At 37.9% G+C, this 20,801-nt stretch overlaps 1 protein-coding gene across 1 annotated transcript in view; it reads left to right on the top strand.

Moving 5' to 3' along the window:
• The window catches only part of LOC150078477 (uncharacterized), a 265,739-nt gene that overhangs the window by 24,687 nt on the left and 220,251 nt on the right, over positions 1–20,801 (top strand). Inside the window, exons 6-7 of the mRNA XM_090384580.1 lie at positions 304–464; positions 7,312–7,447. Coding sequence (XP_090240706.1) covers positions 304–464; positions 7,312–7,447 — 297 coding nt within the window. The remainder of the gene's footprint in view (positions 1–303; positions 465–7,311; positions 7,448–20,801) is intronic.

The following is a 20,801-nucleotide window of genomic DNA, read 5'->3' as shown; positions in this document are numbered from 1 at the left end:
TTTTTTTTTTTTTTGGTAACTTATGTCAATAACCAGCTTTTAGTTAAAGTTTTAATTGATGTTACAAAGCAAATTTGTCAATATTTTGTGCATTACCTTTTTTACTACCTATCAAATCCAGCAAAATATGTAGACTCACATAGCAGCAACAGTTGATCATCTGGGTATGCAACATATGATTACATTTCTAAAGAAAAATATAATTTATATGCTTTTTAAGACTAAGTAAAGATGGAAAGACAAACCATCATGCATAAATCTGTTTCTGTTGTGAAATAAGGTAAAGTTTGTCTTTTCTTGCAGGAGGATAAGTTGGATTCAAGCCTTACTGAAAATTATAATGATATCAAACTATTAATCACAAAAACTTTACATCAAATTCAGCCATGGTTTCATGGGCAGTTGTCAAGAGTGGAAGCTGAAAGACACATTGAGGAAAGTGGCCACAAAGATGGTAAATTCCTGTAAGTATCTTATTTTCTCTGTGTGCTGTTCTTTAAAGTTTCATACTTGTGGTCTCCTTTTATTGTTGGAATATTGCTGTGTGACGAGGCAGTGCATTATGTTCATTATTTGTTAGCCATTAAAAAGCTTTTAATAAATTGAAAATTGAGTGTAGAAATATCCAGAAATGGTGCCATACATTTTAACTTACATAAATAAACATTAATTCATCTTTGAAGTAAACCCCATCATAAATTTCTTCACTGAAATTTAGTTATATGCAAAATGTCAACTCTGTATTCAGCTTTATGCCAAGCTAGTTCTCGAAAGGTAAGCAGTAATAATTGTAGATCTTGGGAATAATTCATGTTCTAAACTAGCATCATTCCTTATGCATAGCATGTTGCATCATAAACTGTACAACTCTTTAAAATAATACCATTTCAGTATTTTATCTACAAAAAGATGTGAAGTCAAATGGTGCCATATTGTAGAATGTTCCATTCTAAATATTTGTATAATTAGTGAACAGCGTAGCTTCTTGCCCCAATTTGTTTTATTGGGAGACTTTTTTGATTTCCTGTGCTAAAATCATGAGCTTTTGTCTAAACTTTTAGACTGTTTAACTCTTGCAAGGCTATTAAATTATCAAAACTGCTAATCTTAAGATGTACTGAGTTTGATGTTATATTCTTCTGTTATTGTTAAATGTATGAGGTGCTATCCAAATGTTCCCGAAATTTGAATGTTGCGTGGGAACTACGTCTAGTACAGACTTGTGGCACTAGGTAACATCCTAGTTATGCATCCTTTGTGAATCAGTGTGCCATGTGGTGTCGGATTGGATAGAATCATTGAATATTTATATGCAGTTCTTTGGCAGTGGGTTTTTCATAGTTTGCGATTGTTGTGATGGCTGATGTGAGAGAGCAACATGCTTGCATCAAGTCTTGTTTCCTTAATGATACAGCAGCAGAAACCCATGAGAAGTTGAAACAAGCTTTTGGTGGCAATGCTTTAGACCAGGTGCAGACTACTGGTTTAACCGTTTTAAAAATGGTTGAAAGTTGGTTGATGATGACGATTGCTCTGGATGTCCATCATCGAGCACCACCCCTGATAATGTCGCAAAAGTTTGGGCGGCGATCTGTGAAGATCATAGGTGGACCATCTACGACATTTGTGGCATTGTAGGACTATCATACGGCACATGTCAGCAAATTTTGTCGGATGATGTTAAACATGAGAAGGATTGCGACAGAGTTCATGCCATGGTTACTGAGTGAAGACCAAAAGCAGCATTGCATGGAGGAAGTTAGCAGAGATCTTCAAGAATGGGCCAGGAATGATCAAAACTTCCTTTCTATGGTCGTCACTGGTGACGAGAGTTGGGTATGACCCAGAAACCAAACAACAATCATCCCAGTGAAAGAAGAGCCCATTTTAGCCCTGACTGAAGAAAGCCCAACAAGTGAGGAGCAATAAATTCTAAACTCACATCTCTCCCTAACATAAAAAAACAATTACTCTCGGATTTACAAAGACTAAGCAAAACCCCAAATATTATCATCCAAAGAGCTGACAAAGGAGACACGATCGTTATCCTGGACAAGAACACCTACACAGAAAAAATGGAATTAATTTTAGCTGACCATGATACATATACAAATGACAGCAACCACAACATTACAAAATTCAAAAATAAACTTGATACAATTCTTAGAAAACTCAGACAGAACAAAGAAATCAACCTCTTTACAACAGATAGGTATTCGCAACAACATTCTGCCCCACATGTTTGGAATAACCAAGTTATACAAACCTGGCCACCCACTAAGACCTATTACATTTGTATTTCTTTTAGTAGATCAGCTTTTGCTGATTTATCCGCCTTCCTTGTCAAAATTATATCCCCATTCACTTGATTCTCTGCTTTCAAAATTAATAATACCAACCAAGCCTTCCAAAAAAACAGTAACACCACCATATCCGACGGAGACATATTAGCTTCTTTTGACATCATATCCTTATACGCTAATGTTCATATTCCTTTCACCCTACAAGCATTACGCGTACTTCTAACAGCTGATGACACTTTAACGAAACATACCTCTCTTTCAGTTGACCACATCCTTGAACTCACCATCTTTTACTAGATTCTAGATACTTTAGATTTAATAATAAAATTTATCGACAAACATTCGGTTTACCAATGGGTTTAGGCATTTCTGCCCCCCCTTCCGAAATTTATCTCGCCACTATTGAAAATCAAATTTTACAACCTTTCCCTTCTGAAATTAAATCATACATACGCTATGCCGATGATATCCTAATAATAGGCAACAGAAGAACCATAGACAATCTTTTGAAAATTCAATACAATACATGACAGGCTAAACCTTACCATACTTCGGTCACTTCATCCTGATCCAAAGCTAAAGATAAATAATGTGCCAGTTCCTCTCGCTCACACTCTTCGTTTACTTGGCCTGATACTAGACAGGAAACCGAACTTTCAAGCCCTTTGGCCTATCTTCGAACCATATGCTTGAAGAAATTAAACATCCTCCATGTGTGCCATCCATGTCATGGGGCACTGATCGACATACCCTCATCCATCTTTATAGCACTCTCATCAGGTCTCGCTTGGACTATGGCTCTCCAGTGTATGATTCTGTGAGGAAAAATACTTTAGAATGATTAAACACCGTCCAGCACAGTGCTCTGAGAGTCACTCTAGGGACTTTCAGAACCTCCCCGGTTCAGAGCCTTTACATCAAAGCCCATGAACCACCCCCCCTTACATCTTCGCAGAAAACATTACTTTTGTTGTATGCTGCAAAAATCTGCAGTCTTCTTCTCTCACCCTTGTTGGAGATGTCTGTACAATACCAAATGCGAATCATTTTACATCAGTAAACCTAATGAAAACTGACCCGCTCCACTTAGATTTAAGGAACTTGCTCAGTCATGGAATATAGAAATCGGTAATATATTTTAGGACACGACACAACCAGATCCACCTTGGACAAATATCTGTGCAATATATGATGACTACTTTCAACAGTGGGGAAAGAACATTTCCAATATCGCACAGTTATATGCAACTTACTCTCTTTCTAATTCAAAGACGTGAAATCTATACCGATGGATCAAAAACTGAGACCCAAGTAGGTGCTGCAGCAATCTTCCCATCATTCACCACTTCTATCTCATTACCAGTAGAATGCAGTATCTTCACTGCTGAGCTCTATGCTATAAACTTATCTCTGGATAACATTATTGAACATCTAATTCTGTCTGCTTTAATATACACTGACTCACTCAGTGCTGTCTCTGCTATAAATAGTAATACCAACTCCTCTCACCCTGTAATAAAGCAAATCCATTCTAAATTACTTGCGTGTAATGAGTCGAATCAAACTGTGACATTCTGTTGGATTCCAGGGCATTCTGGGATAGCAGGAAGTGAAAAAGCAGATCTTGCAGCCAAACAACCAGATACTTCTATTTTACAGACTTGTCAGGTTCCATATACTGATTTCAAATCTATCATCTGTAAAGCATGTTACAATAGCTGGTTAATAATCTGGAGAGGTTATCCAGGAAACAAACTTCACTGAATAAAACCAGAACTGTGGCCCTCCAGCTTCTGGAAAAGCAGATGAGAAGAAACAATTTTAGGGAGGCTAAGGACTGGGCATATTTACCTTACTCACCTGTATCTATTAACCAATGACAGTGCTCCCCAATGTACATCATGTCAAGTACAACTGACCATTTGCCATTTGCTAGTGACACTTTTAAATCAATTGCTAATACACAGTCATGAATAAATTTATTGCAAATTCTTGGAGATGATCCTAATAAAAAAGAACTGTTTACTTTCCTAAATCGTATAGAAATATATAATAAAATATAGTTATTATAATGCAGCTGATATTTCATATTCACCATTAGAAAGACACAATATGGCCCTAGCAGCCTATGGTCGTTAAACTCAACAACAACAAATCCTCAGTTATCATAAAATCATTTGACTTGCAGTTAGAATTTGATACACTTCTGGAATTCCTATACATAAATATTTCTTGGGTGTGAATGCAGATGCAAAATACCTATTCAGTTTGTCAGCAGCCTGAGTAGGTTCATCAACTTAAATCATTCATTTCTATTGGACCGATATTATTCATCCCCTTCTAGTGTTTAACATAAGTAAAGAAGTCTTTTCTGTTCATCTTTGTTTTCTTTGCCAGAGTCTACTTGTAATCTGCCTTAGCTTGCCTAACATCCTTCACCATTTCAAAGCCTATACAGTAGGGACCACTGATATGGCGGGTTAGGTTCCAGACCCCTGCCGAAAAGTGGAACATAGCCTTTTTCCTCTTTTTTTTTCAATTGCAAATGCATATATACAGTGAAAGGACAGAATTCATGGGATATCTGGTTCCTGGGCAATGTGACACTCACCCCTCTCAAGTGGATGAACCTATCGCTTGGCATGTATATAGGTACACTGCAGTCACATAGATGGTAATTCAATGTCAGTATGGATACACGTCATGAGTTAACCAACTTTGAAAGAGGTATTAGGTGCCTGATGCATGGGTCACTCTATTATTGAGGTCTTTTTTGGTTTTTGGTTTTCGTTTTTTTTTTTTTTTTTTTTTTAGGAGCATTAGCAACTAAGGCCATATTGCTCCGGGGATATGCGGTGGTCATCCCTGACCTTTCCGCATCCTCCGTATTTGGTGGTGACAGTTTCGAACCTCGGTCTAATCAAGAAGCGTGTGCTACGCACTGCTGCTCCTTCCCACCTGGCTACGGAGGCGCCATCATTGAGGTGGTACAGAAATTGCACTATCCCCATTCTACAGTATCAAGAATGTATTGGGATTATGCCATTTCGGGAATAACACCTTGTCGTGGACAGCGCTGTGGGCAGTGAAAGGTGGTGGATGAACGTGGCTGTCAACATCTGTCTTGCATTGTTTCAGCCAACAGTGGCACAAATCACTGCTGACTTCAATGAGAGAGGTGCCAGAAATGTCTCCACCAAGGCCATCAGGTGATCAGTCTCCAATCCACCAGAGTCCCATTGCTAACACCACAACACAGGATTCTATGCCTCAACTGGGCGAAAGAACATTGGCACTGGATCTGGGATTATTGGAGATGGGTCTCCTGGTCCGATAAGTTCCATTTCCAGTTATTTTGAGCAGACAGGGTGGGGGTTGCATATCTGGCAGAAACCGCACAAAGCTATGCACCCATCATGTCGACAAGGAACTGTTTGGGCAGGTGGATGGTCGGTAATGGTCTGGGGCATGCTCAACTGGCACACGTTGGAACCTCTGGCATATCTAGACTGGGGTTCAAATCCCCTGACTGCTGGTATATCTAGATGCATCTCTGAACAGTCCAGGTTACATGTCCATCCTTGCAGACCAAATGCATCCCTTCATGGTCATCATGTACTCAGAGGGCAATGGATTCTTCCAGCAGGACAGTGCACCTCCCACTGAGCCGTGATGACTAGAACATTGTTCGAAGTGCATTCTGCAGATTTTACCACCATGGAATGGCTTCCCCTATTCACCAGACAGGAACCCTGTGTAGCATCTTTCGGATGCTGTGGAAAGGTCCGTTCGAGCTTTGGATCCTCCACCCAGGAATGCAATGGAATTATAGACAGCAGTGCAGCCAGCATGAATGGAAATACCTGTGGAACGCGTTCGTGAACTAGTGGACTCAATTCCTCTCCATGTGAATCCGGGCGAAAAGTGGGCCTACCCGTTACTAGGTAGGTATCCCATGATTTCTGTCCACTCAGTGTAAAAGCCTAATAACATTTTTACACTATCATATGCTATAAACAGACTGAATCATCGACAATAAAATGGTGCTGGATGCCCTTCTCGGACTCGGCTGCTGAGTGCATCATGCTGAAAAAGTGAACAAGTGCCAAACATAATGAACATGGATATAATTGAAAACTGCCGTATCAGTGGAATGCCGAGAAGTGGTAAGTGGGGGCCCTGCTGTGCATAGAAACTGATGAACCCCCACTTCATCTTAGGAAGGAAAAAACTACCATTGATCCCATCCCATCTAGTTCAAAAATATCTCTTTGAACTACAGTTTATACTACAATAGCAAACCAAATAAAAATAAGCCAGCTGGAATTTGATTACAAGATATAATGGAAATATGGAATACACCATTTTAAATATATACTAATCAAAAGATGAACCAAATCCATACTGAAATAGCAATATCCATGTGTGATGACTACTTTCATCAATGAGATAAAAACTCTAGATACTCTCAGCATCCAGTTGTTGCATGCAACTCATTCTCTGGACAACTCTCAGAAAGTATGGATATACACTGATGGATCAAAAATGCAAATTACCATAGGAGCAGCAGCAGCAATATTCCATTCATTATATATTGCTATCTCCTTTCCAGTAGAATGTACTGTTTGTATTGCAGAATTATATGCAAGTCAGTTAGCATTGGAACATATAAACAACTTTATCCATTCCAGTGACCTTAACGTGTACCGATTTTTTTAGTGCGGTGTCTGCCTTGTAAAATAATATTTAATCTTACATCACATTGTGAAGATGACTTTCATCTTCATCCTGAATGTTGGAATAAATACTTTTTCCTTATGTTCTCTTCCTAAATTTCAGTGGTGAAATTAAAAATTTGGGAAAAATATGCAAGTATATACTGTAGGCTCTAAGGAAGATATTTTCAATATAAGTTATTAATGATAATTATGAAATCTTAGAAATTTAGTATAAAATTAATGTCATTGACATTTATTTTATTAGCTGATGAAGAATAATGTTTTATTAGGGTAAGAGAACGAGATGACAGTAGCTATGCTCTTTGCCTAAGCCATTCAAGTCGTATCAAACACTATAAAATAGATGTACTTCCTTCAGGTGAATTTGCTATACAAGATGGACAACGATTTCCAAGTATAATGGCTGTAAGCTGTGAATTTTATTTATTAATGGTTTTTTATTTTTTATTATTAACTGTAGTGAATCTTATTTGATCATTTATTGCATATTAGTATCTTGTATGTTCTTGTTGTTGTTATTTTGGTTTTTTAGGATCATTAGCAACTAAGGTCATATTGCTCCGGGGATATGCGGTGGTCATTTCCTGACCGTTTTGCATCCTCCGTATTTGGTAGTCACAGGCTCGAACCCCGATCTAATCAAGAAGCATGTGCTACGCACTGCTGCTCCTACCCACTTGGCTATGGAGGCACCTTGTATGTTCTTGAACTTGACATTGTTTTTGAAACATCCATATTGAATTTTGCTTGGTGTCATACATGAATATGTTTCTTTTCATATTTTTCATTATTTATCTCCATGTACTATATGATGAGCAAAAACTAGAAGCATCATCTATGTTTCTCTTGGCAGCTTAGTTATTAATGGCTAATGATGAAAAGTGTAAGATTTAAATCTTACTTAATCTCAGTACTGGATTAACTTTTTTTAGTATTGCTTACATTATAACAAGTAGTATGGCCTCAAGCAGAATTTTTCCACTAGGATATTAGCCCTTGAGGGGAAGTTAAAAAATAGAAAGGTTAAATGATTCATCTGTGTATCCCTCATTACCTGTTATTATTTATTTCATTGAAATATCTGTTATTTCCTTTCTTAAATGCACTTAAGATTAGTTGTTTAGGTTTCTTTTGTTAATTACTTGTACAAGGGAAGGTTGCATCTTGTATATTCAGATTATTAATTAATTATAATTAGTATGTAATTAGATCCTGATGAAATCTATACAACAAGTTGATCAAAAGACATGATGGCCTTTCTTATTCATTCACAACCAGAGTTGTACTGGCTTAATTGTTCACAATATGAAAACAGGTTTATACTGGGGTGACTAGATTATAAAAAATAAAACACAGGACATGCCTACTGAACCAGTAGTGCATCATTTAGACTGCATAGTGTGCAGTCTCAGATAATAGTGTGCATGCCAATCACAAATATGTGACTGCTGTGTAAATTATTTTAGAAGTGTACAGTATGTATTACAGCTAACTATAACTAATATGTTGTATATTACAAACTCATATCTGTTGGGAACATGTTCAATCAGTAAGCATTTTATGATTGTTTTTTTGAAATACAATCGGACCTCTATATAATGAAATTGATCATTCACTTGAAAAAATTCGTTATACAGAAATTTGTTATAAAGAAATATGACCTTTTCAAAAATGAAAAAATACTGTAAATTCAGAAATACAGTTCACCAGGTGGTATATGACTTTCATCAACCGGTGAAATACCACCACTTTGCTTATTGGAGGCTTGAATTGGTGAAACCCATGTTTAGTCTCTAGAGCAAAGTTTCCGGCATCTCCCCCCCCCCATACTTCTCCTTCAACCCATGCACGGTACTAAGTACAATAGGTTTTGATACCTTTCGTGTTTGTGGTTTTCATAAAAAAAAAAAAAAAAAAAGATGGGAAATAAATCAGAAATAAGTGGGAATGGTTACATTTTCTAACATTTTAAAACAATTTATTAATACATACATATTAAGAAATGACTATGTACATAATGTGCAAAATATATTAGTACACTTTTAAGAATTATGTTGTAAAATATTTGGTTATTTTTTTGTTGTACACTGGATTCTACTGTACACCATTCATAAAAATGTTCGAATTTGTTTAAACTTTAACCACTGAGATATATTTTCTGTTACATTTTCTTGCCATTGAAGGCCTCGATGCAAAGTTTCAAATGCTGCCAACATTTCTTGTTTGGAATGTTTAATATTGCCCTCATCCAACTCATCGTCGGTATTGTTACTAGTTCTTTAAATACGTTCAAAAATGTTGATGTCACTCGAATATTCAGCTACTATGACATCATTATCAACTCCTAAAAATTCGTCAAGAAGAATTTCTCCACTGATCCAACCTCGCTTGCAACTCTTCCCAAGAGTGCTCAATGTCATCTGGTAGTTCATCCCTTTCATCTCTGTTAATTAGCATTTTAGCAAAACCTGCTTTTGTGAAACAATTCTTAATCATTGCTTCTGTCACATATTGACTTCACACTTTCACCAACTCTGATATGCACATCCACAAATCTATAACACAATTTATAGGTTGGTTGGTTTCTATTCTCAGTATAATTTTTTTCAGTATGAGCCTTCGGTAGTGCATTTTCAAATTCTTGATAATGTCTTGGTCCATTGGCTGCAGACTGCAGTTAAGAAGAATTATTCAGAAGGAAGAAAACAAGCTTCACACTTGTAAGTTTTGAAATTACCGAATGAAGGTGGGCAGGGCAGTTATTGACAATCAATGCGATTTTTCTGTTTTCTTTGGTCATCTTTGTATCGAAATTTAAAATCCACTGCTCAAAAATTTTGCTTGTCATTCAAGATTTTTTGTTGTAGTTGTAGTACAACTTTAGCAACTTTACTCTTTTGAAACATAGGGGTTGTTTCTTTTTGCCTATTACCAAAAGCTTCAGTTTTTCATTACCAGCCATATTTGCAAACAAGAATGTAATTCTCTCCTTACTATTTTTGCCACCTATGCATTTAGCATTAGCAAAGGCACATGATGCAAGAAAGCAAGCTTATATAGTCTCAACCAAAAAAAACCCCTTATTTTGCCCATCCACTCGCTCCAAATGTTTGTCTAGTTCTGCCCGAATTTAAGCTATCAACTTCTACAACGACAGATGGAAATTTGTTCCAGCAATCGGCCAACCACTGGTTAAAGGCAAACTTCTGCACATCTATCCTACAACTCTCTTTCTTCAATTTGAATTTATGCCCTCTCAGGCAATTATTCTGAGCAAGAGGAAGAATCCCATCAGCATTGAACATGCTCAAACCATTCATGGCTTTATACACCTCAATCAGATCACCTCGCAGGTGCCTAGTCTCCAGACACTCTAATTTGAAAAAAAAAAAAAAAATTAAGCCTTTCTTTATAAGAGCAACCCTTTGTTCCATTCACTAATCTTGTTGTCCTTCTTAAAATGAGGCCTCCAGACCTATATACAGTATTCAAGGTGTGGCCTGACCATTGCGTTATACAAGAGGATAATCACTTCCTTATCCCTGCTAGAAAAATTGTCTGTATATCATTGACAAGACACCATGAGCTACTCTTGAAGACCATCTGCACTGCTCAGAAAACTTCATATCTGCCTGCACAATTACCCCCAGGTCCTTTTCACTCTCTAACACTCAGTGTAGTACTACACACTTGATATGTTACTCTGGAGTTACTACTTCCCAATTATGCAGTACTTTACATTTCTCAATGTTAAACTTCAGTTGCCACCTCTCAGCCCATCTGCTCAACTTTTCTAGATCCTGTTGTAGCAGCGTACTGTCATTAACAACCCTGCCGACCTTCATATCATCTGCAAACTTGGGCATTGAGCCTGATATAACATCATCAATATCATTAATGAATACAGAAAACAACAATGGACCCAACACTGAACCATGGGGGACTCCACTGATAACATTAGTCCATTAAGAGCAGTGTCAATTGATTACCACTCTCTGTCTTCTCCCACTCAACCATCCCTTTATCCATAGCAGTAATTTGCCTCCATTGTCACACTGCTCCAATTTGTGCAGCAGTCTTCCATGTGCAACAGTATCAAAAGTCTTTCTAAGATCCAAATATATGATATCAAAATTATTCTTAGCACCCAGCCTCTTTGTGACTACATTATAGTATAATGTAGTCTAGATGATCCTGCAGTGCTTCTTTAACCAGTGCCTCCATTAATTTCCCTGGAACAGAAGTCAAACTAACAAGTCTGTAATTACCTGTCTCTCTCTTTGATCCTCCTTTGTGGATTGGGGTCATATTTGCACATCTCCAGTCCATAGGTACTTCCCCTGAGTCCAAGGAAGCTCTCATAAGTATGGCTAAGGGTTTTCTTACTTCCTTTGCTGCCTCCTTTAATATAACTGGATAGATCCACCCCAGGTACACTTCTTATGTCTACCTTCAACAGTTTCTCCTCCACTTTAATCTCAGTTAGTACAAGATTATCTAGCTTACTGCCAGAGTTTAATACAACTCTGGCATTCTCCTCCCAGAATAACTCCTCATGTGTGAATGTAGATGCAAAATATTCATTTAGTTTATTAGCTACCTGAGCAGGATCATCAACAGTTGACCCATCGATATCAAGTGGACCAATCTGATTCATCCCCTTCCTTCTAGAGTTTACATAAGTAAAGAACTCTTTGTTGTTTTCCTTTGCACCCTTTGCCAAAGATTTCTCATAATCTGCCTTTGCCTGCCTAACCTCCTTTGCGACTTGGTTACAGACCAGCTTATATCTATCATAGGCTTCTGTGTCACCTGTTAATTTATATGTATTCTATGCATTTTTCTTTTCTATCACGTCTAATTAATTCATCTGACATTCATTTAGGCCTAAATCTTGAACAATATTTCTTAGTTGGTATGGAAAGTCTAGTAGCTTTCAAGATTAATTCTTTGAATGCTTCCCATTTTGAATTTGCTGTTGGTAGCATCATCAGTTGGTCCCACTGTATAGAATTTAAATACTGTCTCTGGCCATTGTAGTCACCTTTACGAAAGCAAAAACCTTTCCCTTTACCCTTGATGGTAGTTACCGCTGAGTAAATCCCACTTCAGCACTCTGTGATCAGTGCCACCTACTGGTTCCTTTATCTGCAGATTCTTAATTGATGAAGAATCACTCCTGATAATCAGATCAAGAATATTACTCCCTCTAGTTGCATCCTGAACATGCTGCTGTAGAAAAGAATCATCCAATAAATCCACAAAAGCTTTGCTATTGTGTGAGTGACCAACCCATATCAGCCAACTCAAAAGTATCGGCAAAATTATCAACAAATATCGGCCAACTCAAAAGTATCAGCAAAAGTATCAACAAATATCGGCCAACTCAAAAGTGTGGTGGAATGATGAATGTAGTGCAGCTAAAAAACAGAACAAAGCATGGAATATCTTCAGGAAGTTCCCAACAACAGAAAACCTCATCCGCTTTAAACAAGCAAGAGCAAAGGCAAAATGAGTCAGGCAGATTAGCAGAAGGGAAGCATGGAGACGCTTCGCTTCCACAATCACAAGAACGACAAAAACTTAAACAACATGGGCAAAAATACAGCAGATGTTCGCAAAACACCCACGCATCAACTGTCCCATGCTCACTGTCAATGACCATGATATCACAAAACCAGAGGAGATTGCAAACACCTTGGGTAGATCTTTCATGAAAATATCAGCTGCGACATCATACTTGCAATATTTTCAGACATACAAAGCACAAGCTGAAAAAAACCATATCAATTTTGAATCAACATCAATTTCTGCGTACAATCTCCCTTTCACAATGTCAGAGTTGAATCATGCTCTATCGTCTACTAAACTCAGTGCAGCAGGGCCAGATGGAATCCACTACTTCATAATAGCAAAACTCACCGAACCGGCTCTCAAAACTCTGTTACTCCTCTATAACAGAATATTCAAAGAAAACACGTTCCCCGACAAATGGCACCATGCGTAAATTCTGGCTTTTCCAAAACCAGGTGACGCCTCCGTAGCCAGGTGGGAAGGAGCAGCAGTGCATAGCACACGCTTCTTGATTAGACCGAGGTTCGAGCCCGTCACCACCAAATACGGAGGATGCGGAAAGGTCAGCGAATGACCACCGCATATCCTGGAGCAATATGGCCTTAGTTGCTAATGCTCCTAAAAAAAAAAAAAAAACCAGGCAAAGACCCTACAAATCCGCAACATTATCAACCTATTGCACTCACTAGCTGTATGAGCAAGGTCATGGAAAAAATGGTCAATGCCCAACCAACCTGGTGTCCAGCTCAAGATGATCTCCTAAATCTTGTGCAGTGTGGTTTCCGGGAAAGTAGATCCACTCTTGACCAAAGACAGAAATGGTCCTTGAGGTTGTCACAGACATTCTCCCAGATATGCCAGACAAGCTGTACTTGCTACCTGGGAGTCTAAAACGCTGATAGAACTGATATTCGGGTGACACTCAAGTCAAGTGGACCCAATTTCGGCGAAGTCCGGACGGTCTGTGACAGCCAAATCCTCTGCTTGCACCTTCACGATGGTGGGACTGTTAGTAATCCTGGGTATAACATCCATGCACAAGTACATGGTGAGTGACCACCCAGGTGTGAACCAACGTAAGCAGGGGTCGAGGTGTGGCGCACACACCACATGGAGGAACGCCGCCTCTCTCTGTTACCAGGCAGTACTAGGTGGTAGATGACTCTCATCAACCGGTGAAATACCACCACTTTGCTTATTGGAGGCTTGAAGTGGTGGAACCCATGTTTAGTCTCTAGAGCTAAGTTCCAGTCAACCCTTCCCTATCTCTTCCATCATGCAGTATGATTGATGACTTTTGAGGTTACGATGAACGTCGTGGCGAGATCCAATATTCCTTGCATTTCGAGGGTACAGCTCTAAAACGGTGTTTGCAGGCCGGCCGCTAGTTAGTATACCGGACCGAACCTATTGGTAACTCTCTAGGAGGCTTCCGGATCAGTTAGTGTATAATCTTGCTACCTCTACTCTGCCAGATAGTGACTGGAGGGAGTCCGAGTAGTGTGTATGCGGGGAGCATTGTCGAGGCCACGTTATGTCAAGGATCTGGGTATATTCTTACCACGTGTACGCCATATCCAAAAATTTGATTACTTCATACAGCATGTCCCACCAACTTTTCCTTACTATTGAATACACCATGAATTGTCAAAATAATAGAGCAAGCTTATCTGCGAAAAGATCTAAACCTCCCAAGCACTTCCTAATTCATTTCACAAATATACGTGGTCTCAATTCTAATCTGAACGATGTCCATTTCCACTTGCAGTCTGCCAAACCTCATGTACTTTTTCTGACAGAATCTCAGTTATCGGTTGATTCAACTACTGCTCATCTCAGATGCCCAAATTATTCGCTGTATGATTCCTTTCGCCTCAAAGGTGGTACTTGTGCATATGTCCGTTCTGATATTTCATGTCAGAGACTTGGCAATTTGGAATCTCCTCTCTTTGATCTTCTCTGGCTTAAAATCTCTCTACCTCATTGTGTCAAATTCATCTGTTGTCTCTACCGTTCTCCCAACTCCACTAATCACTTGGAGCTCTTTGATTTCCTCTCTTTGCAACTTGACTTTCTCCAGTCCAACTTTCCTTACAGTGAGGTAATTTTCCTTGGTGATTTTAATGTTCACAACTCCAGCTGGCTTCCGTTTTCTAGTCACACCGACCCAGCAGGTCGAGATGCTGAGGCTTTTGCAATTACTAATGACCTAGCACAGATTGTTTATTTACCTACAAGAATACCGGACAATCCTAATCATACAGCCAATACGCTTGATCTTTTTCTCACAAACAACCCTTCTAAGTACACGGTTGAAGTGAGAGGTCCTTTAGGCACTTCAGATCACAACTTGGTGATTGTCTCTTCTCCGATGGAACCTTTATCTCATGGCTATTCCCAGCCTCGTGTTGTTTGGCATTACAAGAATGCAAAATGGGATGACCTGCGAGACTTCTTTTCCTTGGTCGGATTACTGTTTCAAAACTTCTGATGTCAACGTTTGTTCAGATCGTGTCAGTGAAATTATTTTTGCAGGAATGGAATCCTTTATCCCACACTCCACTTTAAAATCTCGTCCTTTATCTATACCTTAGTTTTCCAATAAATGTGCTAAGGCTGTTCAAGAGAAGGATGTTGCATATCGAAATTGGCTTGTTTCTAATTCTTCAGTTTCATTTTCTGCCTACACCAAAGCTCGCAACAATTGTAAAGCAGTTATTAATCAGTCCAAACTAGAGTTTGAACAGGCTAAGAGTAGTAAACTTGTTTCTTGCCCTAATGGTAGCCGAGCATTCTGGTCTCTTGCCAAAGCTATCGGCCGCAACTTTTGCCCATCTCTGCTCCCACCTCTGTCCAAACCAGATGGTTCTGTTGCCACTTCAGCCAAGGATAAAGCTGACCTGCTAGCATCCCATTTTTCTTCCAGCTCATGTATTAATGATCTTGGTAAAACACCTCCCACCATTCCCAACACACTCCATTCAATGCCTCCTGTGGTCTTCCGTCAAAAGGATATCAGAAGGATTTTGATGAATCTTGATGCTAAGAAAGCTCCAGGTCCTGATGGTATTTCTCCACTTGTTCTCAAAACCTGTGCTCCTGAACTTACTCCTATTCTTTGCCGCCTTTTTTCACTTTCTTATTCCAAAGATGTTTTTCCTTCTGCTTGGAAATTTGCTCATATCCAGCCAGTTCCTAAAAAGGGTGACAAATCCCTCCCATCCAATTATCGTCCCATTGCAATTACTTCTACTCTTTCTAAAGTAATGGAGAAATCAATTAACCGCCAACTCTTAAACTACCTAGAAACCTTCCGTCTGATCAACGATAGCCAGTATGGATTCCGTCAGTGTCGATCCACTGGTGATATTCTGGCTTATGTTACCCATTTATGGACTAATTCAATGGAAAGGTTTGGTGAAACACAAGTAGTTGCTCTTGACATCTCAAAAGCTTTTGATTGTGTTTGGCATAAAGGTCTTCTAAACAAGCTTCCATCTTATGGTTTGCCAACTGTTTTTAGTAATTGGTTATCCAGTTTTCTCTCTGATCGCTCACTTAGGGTGATGGTAGATGGCTCTCTGTCTTCTAACTTCTCCACTAATGCCGGTGTCCCCCAAGGTTCAGTTCTTTCCCCCACTCTTTTCCTCTTGTATATTAATGACCTTCTTCCATTGACTGAAAATCCTATCCATAGTTAGTTTATTATGCCGCAAAACTCAAAGGGCATCCAAAACACCCCATTTGGAACGGTGTTTTTTCTCCTAAATGGGAAAACCTTTATAGAGCTTACCCATCAACCGGGGTACGTCTTCACTCACTACAAGCTGATTGGCAAATTGACCTGAGTAAGATACAGCCTATTGCCTCTCATGCAGTCCCACCATGGATGTATCATATACCACCATGTGACTTTTCATTCACAGCCTGGGGAAAACACACCATGTCCCAACAAAACATGCTACAAATACATGCCACGCTGAGAACCCAGCACAGCCAGTACACACCAGTCTACACAGATGGATCTAAAACTGAAAAGCATGTTGGTGCAGCAGCAGTATTTCCTAACATCACTGTGTCCAAAAAACTCCCCACTGAATGTAGCAGCTATACTGCAGACCTCTGTGCTATCCACATAGCCTTAAACTACACACTCTTAAGAACTAGACTGCACAGCATTATTTATACCAACTCCAGTAGTGCTATCCAAGCTATATAATACAATACAAAAAATTATAACACCTTACTTAAACAGATCTGGAATACTCTGACTAAATTAAACCAGAAGAAACAAGTTCTGTTATGTTGGATTACTGGAATTTCTGGAAATGAACAGGCCAGCCTAGCTGCTAAAACTGCTACCGATCCTATAGACCAATCCTTCACTACACCTGCATCTGACTATAAGTACATTATAAATAAACGATGCCTTTAACAATGCCAACATATCTGGCAGAATCAAGTCACCAATAAGCTACTTGGCATAAAAAAAGACCTAAACCCATGGAAAACTAGTATATGTGAGAACCAACATGAAGTCGTATTAGCCCGATTAAGGATAGGCCACACGCACCTGACACATCTTTATTTCCTTTCAGCCACTGACCCACCACTGTGTACAAACTGCAACACTCAGCTCACTGTCAACCATCTACTTATTGATTGTCCCAAGTACAGTACTGAGCGACAAGCTATGGTTATCTCATTTCCCATGACGAACACCTCTCTTAGCATTTCTGACCTACTGTGACCAAAATTTTTGATTTCCTCAAACAGATAAAACTGTACAACACGATATAAACTTGAATAACATCAATACAGATAGAACTATGTATTTAACATCACCATATTTAAGCACATTATGGCCTTTGCTGTCCTTGCACCGTAAAGCCCTTAAACAACAACAACAACGAATTACAGGCTGTATCGATGATCAGATACAGTCCTCTTGTCCTGTTCAGGGCTCAGCAGAAGTTATATTCTCTGTATTAATCTACCTTTGACATCCACTTCTGCTGGTTCCCAAGCCACATTGAAATCATGGGTAATGATCTAGAAAATGCTGCAGCCAGATCAGCACCATCCCAGAGAAGTTACAGCTGCTAGTCCATTATACAGACCAGAGGCAAGTAATAAGAAATATATTACACTACCAATGGCAACAATCATGCCATGGAGAGGCAACAAACAAGTTGTATCAAATTGAAAGTGTAATATATAAAACATATATATAAAATAAAGCATATATTTTTAGCATTCTTTTCTGCTTAGGGCAGATGACTCTCCTATGTGTGACGACTGCGACACCATTTTAACCATTTGACATATTTTAATGAAATGTCTACATTTTAGACACGAATGGTGTATATTGGTTTACTGCTTTTAGCCTGACGCTCAGGTAGATAATCTCTGACAGTGACCACATCAGCTGTTTTTAACTATTTAAGATTAATTAACTTATTTATTTCTATTTAAAATATATCCTTGTACACACACAGTCTTTATACTTGTTTATATATCCATTATACATTTCTACTTCTGACTTTTTTCTACTCTTATATAGTTTATAATTGTTTTTTGACATAGTGACCAACTTTGATGGGTCACTGTGTTATCTTTTTACCATACTTATAACTGTTTTTTATTCATTTACCATTGTTGCCACTGTTGGCCTATGTTACCGATGTGCCAATAAATACAAACCAAACCAAACCTTGCTCATCACATTCCTCAATGTTTCTACCAGATCCATGAAATGTATAATTCCTTGAAACATTTTCTGTCCTTATATATCAACACAAGAATAACTACAATGGAAAGAACAAAGTGTTATTGTCTCAAACCTTACATAACAAAATAGTGCACTGAAATTACCTGAAGTATAACTCACTAATCAGTATAGGAACACTATAAAATGAGAAAAATGGCTACGAAAAGAAGTATATACCTATATTATGAATAAAAAAGTTCACCTTCCAGACAGCTGTTTTGGTGATTCTTGCCACCTCACCTCACTAATGAAGAGATAAGCAAAAGCAGAAAGACCTGAAATGCAGATAATCATAAAACAGTATCTTTTTATCCATCCTGTGCCCAATCAGTTTAACTTAAAAAGGAAGGTAAACTGGAAACTTTTATGATAGAAAGCATTAAAATTATCATGAAGTTCTGTTGTTAAGCAGTCTCCATGTGTTTACGGCATTTTCTCCATTTATTAAAATATGCACCATTTTTCCTACTGCTTAGAAACTTGTTCACATCCAGCCAATTTCTAAAGAGGATGACAAATCCCTCCCTCCCGGTTGAGGTAAGCTTATTGGGCAACTGAGTTGAGGTAAGCCTATTGGGCCTATCTCAACTCAGTTTTTCCCAAAGTAATGGAGTAAGCCCAAACTGTCTTGAAATATTTCATGTGTTTAATTAATGTTTGAGTTTCCTGAGGTTTTTTTCTTTACCCATGTATTTGCTCCCTTATATTAATTAACTTCTCCCATTGACTACATAAGGTAGCATTTCCTACCCTGGCTTGTCAGATCCATTCCATTCAAGTCCAAAATTGACAAGTATCCTGTCTCTTCTAATCCAACATGGTAATAGAGTACTATAGGTTCCATTACTGCTTTAGGTTTGGAGTTATCTTAAAAATAACAATGAGTCAGGGGGAAGGATAATTAAAGTACTTTTAGAGCATGCAAATGAATCAAATAACTTTAAAATATTATTGATTGCTAATGATATACATAATTTTCCTTTTGGATGAGTGAAACTTTTATTAATTTTTTCATGCCAGTTAGGTGGACCAAGAAAGGATTGCATTAAATAAAAAACTATTGAAAAAAAAATGAAGTCCCAAACTAGAAGTCTTCTGTCTAAAGCTTTGGCTATAGGTTCAAAATTAGTATTTAAGACTAGGATGTCATATACATATCTGAAAGCTAATAGGTTATAATTTGGATTATTTATGGTGTATTGTTCTTCATGATAATGCAGAAATTGGTTGTAAACTAAGCTTGATATTTGGGAACCCATAGGAACACCAATAGTTTGTTTATAGGTAAGTTTGCCATTGATGGCAAACTTACACACACACACATATATATATATATGTATAATTAATCTGAATTTTAACTAAAAAATAATATCAAATACATGGCAAAACAGTAGAGCGAAAATATCAAATTAATCTAATAAAACACCGGGAAGGGAAGAGAAAAGGTAACAAGACAAAACCTATTGTAGCTGAAACTTTCCTAACTAATTTAGAAATGAATATGTTTTAATAGGTTTTGTCTTGTTACTTTTTCTCTTCCCTTCCTGGTGTTTTATTAGATTAATTTGATATTTTCACTCTACTGTTTTGCCATGCTACTGCCATGTGTTTGATATTATTTTTTAGTTAAAATTCACATTAATTATATTTTAGGCATCATGTTGGGGAATTTACATTATGTTGCCCCTGGTGAATGCTTTGTATATATATTTTTATTTTAAATTATCTTCATTATCTGTTTCCAACTATTGTTCATTATTCAAATTCTCTCTCTCTCTCTACTTGCAGGGGGTTTCTTTGAGTTATCGCTATGACCAAAGTAGTTTGTGCTGTTCAACCACCTTTCTGCTGTTTGGCTCCATGAGTTTAAACAGAAACTTAATTTATGGTTATTTGTACTGTACTGTACTACACTGCATATAATGTATAAGTTAATGCAAAGCATAAAACTGATTCACTGAGGAATTGGCCTCTATGATAGGCTAGTGGCTATTCTCTTGTGATCCATTTGGAAAGGTTTTAGACCTTTTCATGATGTAAGGAACTTGTGGTGGCCTTTTCAGATGAGGCTGATTTAGCTTATAAAAGGCAGAGAGGACTGCTCCACCAGTATATATTTAATTTTCAAACAATAGAATGGAAGCAGTTAACAGAAAAGTGATGTCTTGTGATCTGATCCGCTTTGGTGATAGTCAGGACAACCTAGAATAAATGCACTGATGGACTGGGACTCAAATTCTGTATAATTGCAAAATATAATTAGCAACCTTGCTTATAAATTTACAAGAAAAATTTAAGAACATGCACAAAACTTTTTTTTTATGTTATAAAATAATAAAAATTGCAGATAAATATAAACATGACTTAATTTAAAAAAAATGAATAAAATACTTCAAGAGTCTTAAGAAGTGGTGA

The sequence above is a fragment of the Mastigoproctus giganteus genome, chromosome 11 (genome assembly GCF_048544385.1).
Source record: "Mastigoproctus giganteus isolate SK-2022 chromosome 11, ASM4854438v1, whole genome shotgun sequence".
Taxonomy (NCBI): domain Eukaryota; kingdom Metazoa; phylum Arthropoda; class Arachnida; order Uropygi; family Thelyphonidae; genus Mastigoproctus; species Mastigoproctus giganteus.
This window is presented reverse-complemented; position numbering and strand designations above follow the sequence as displayed.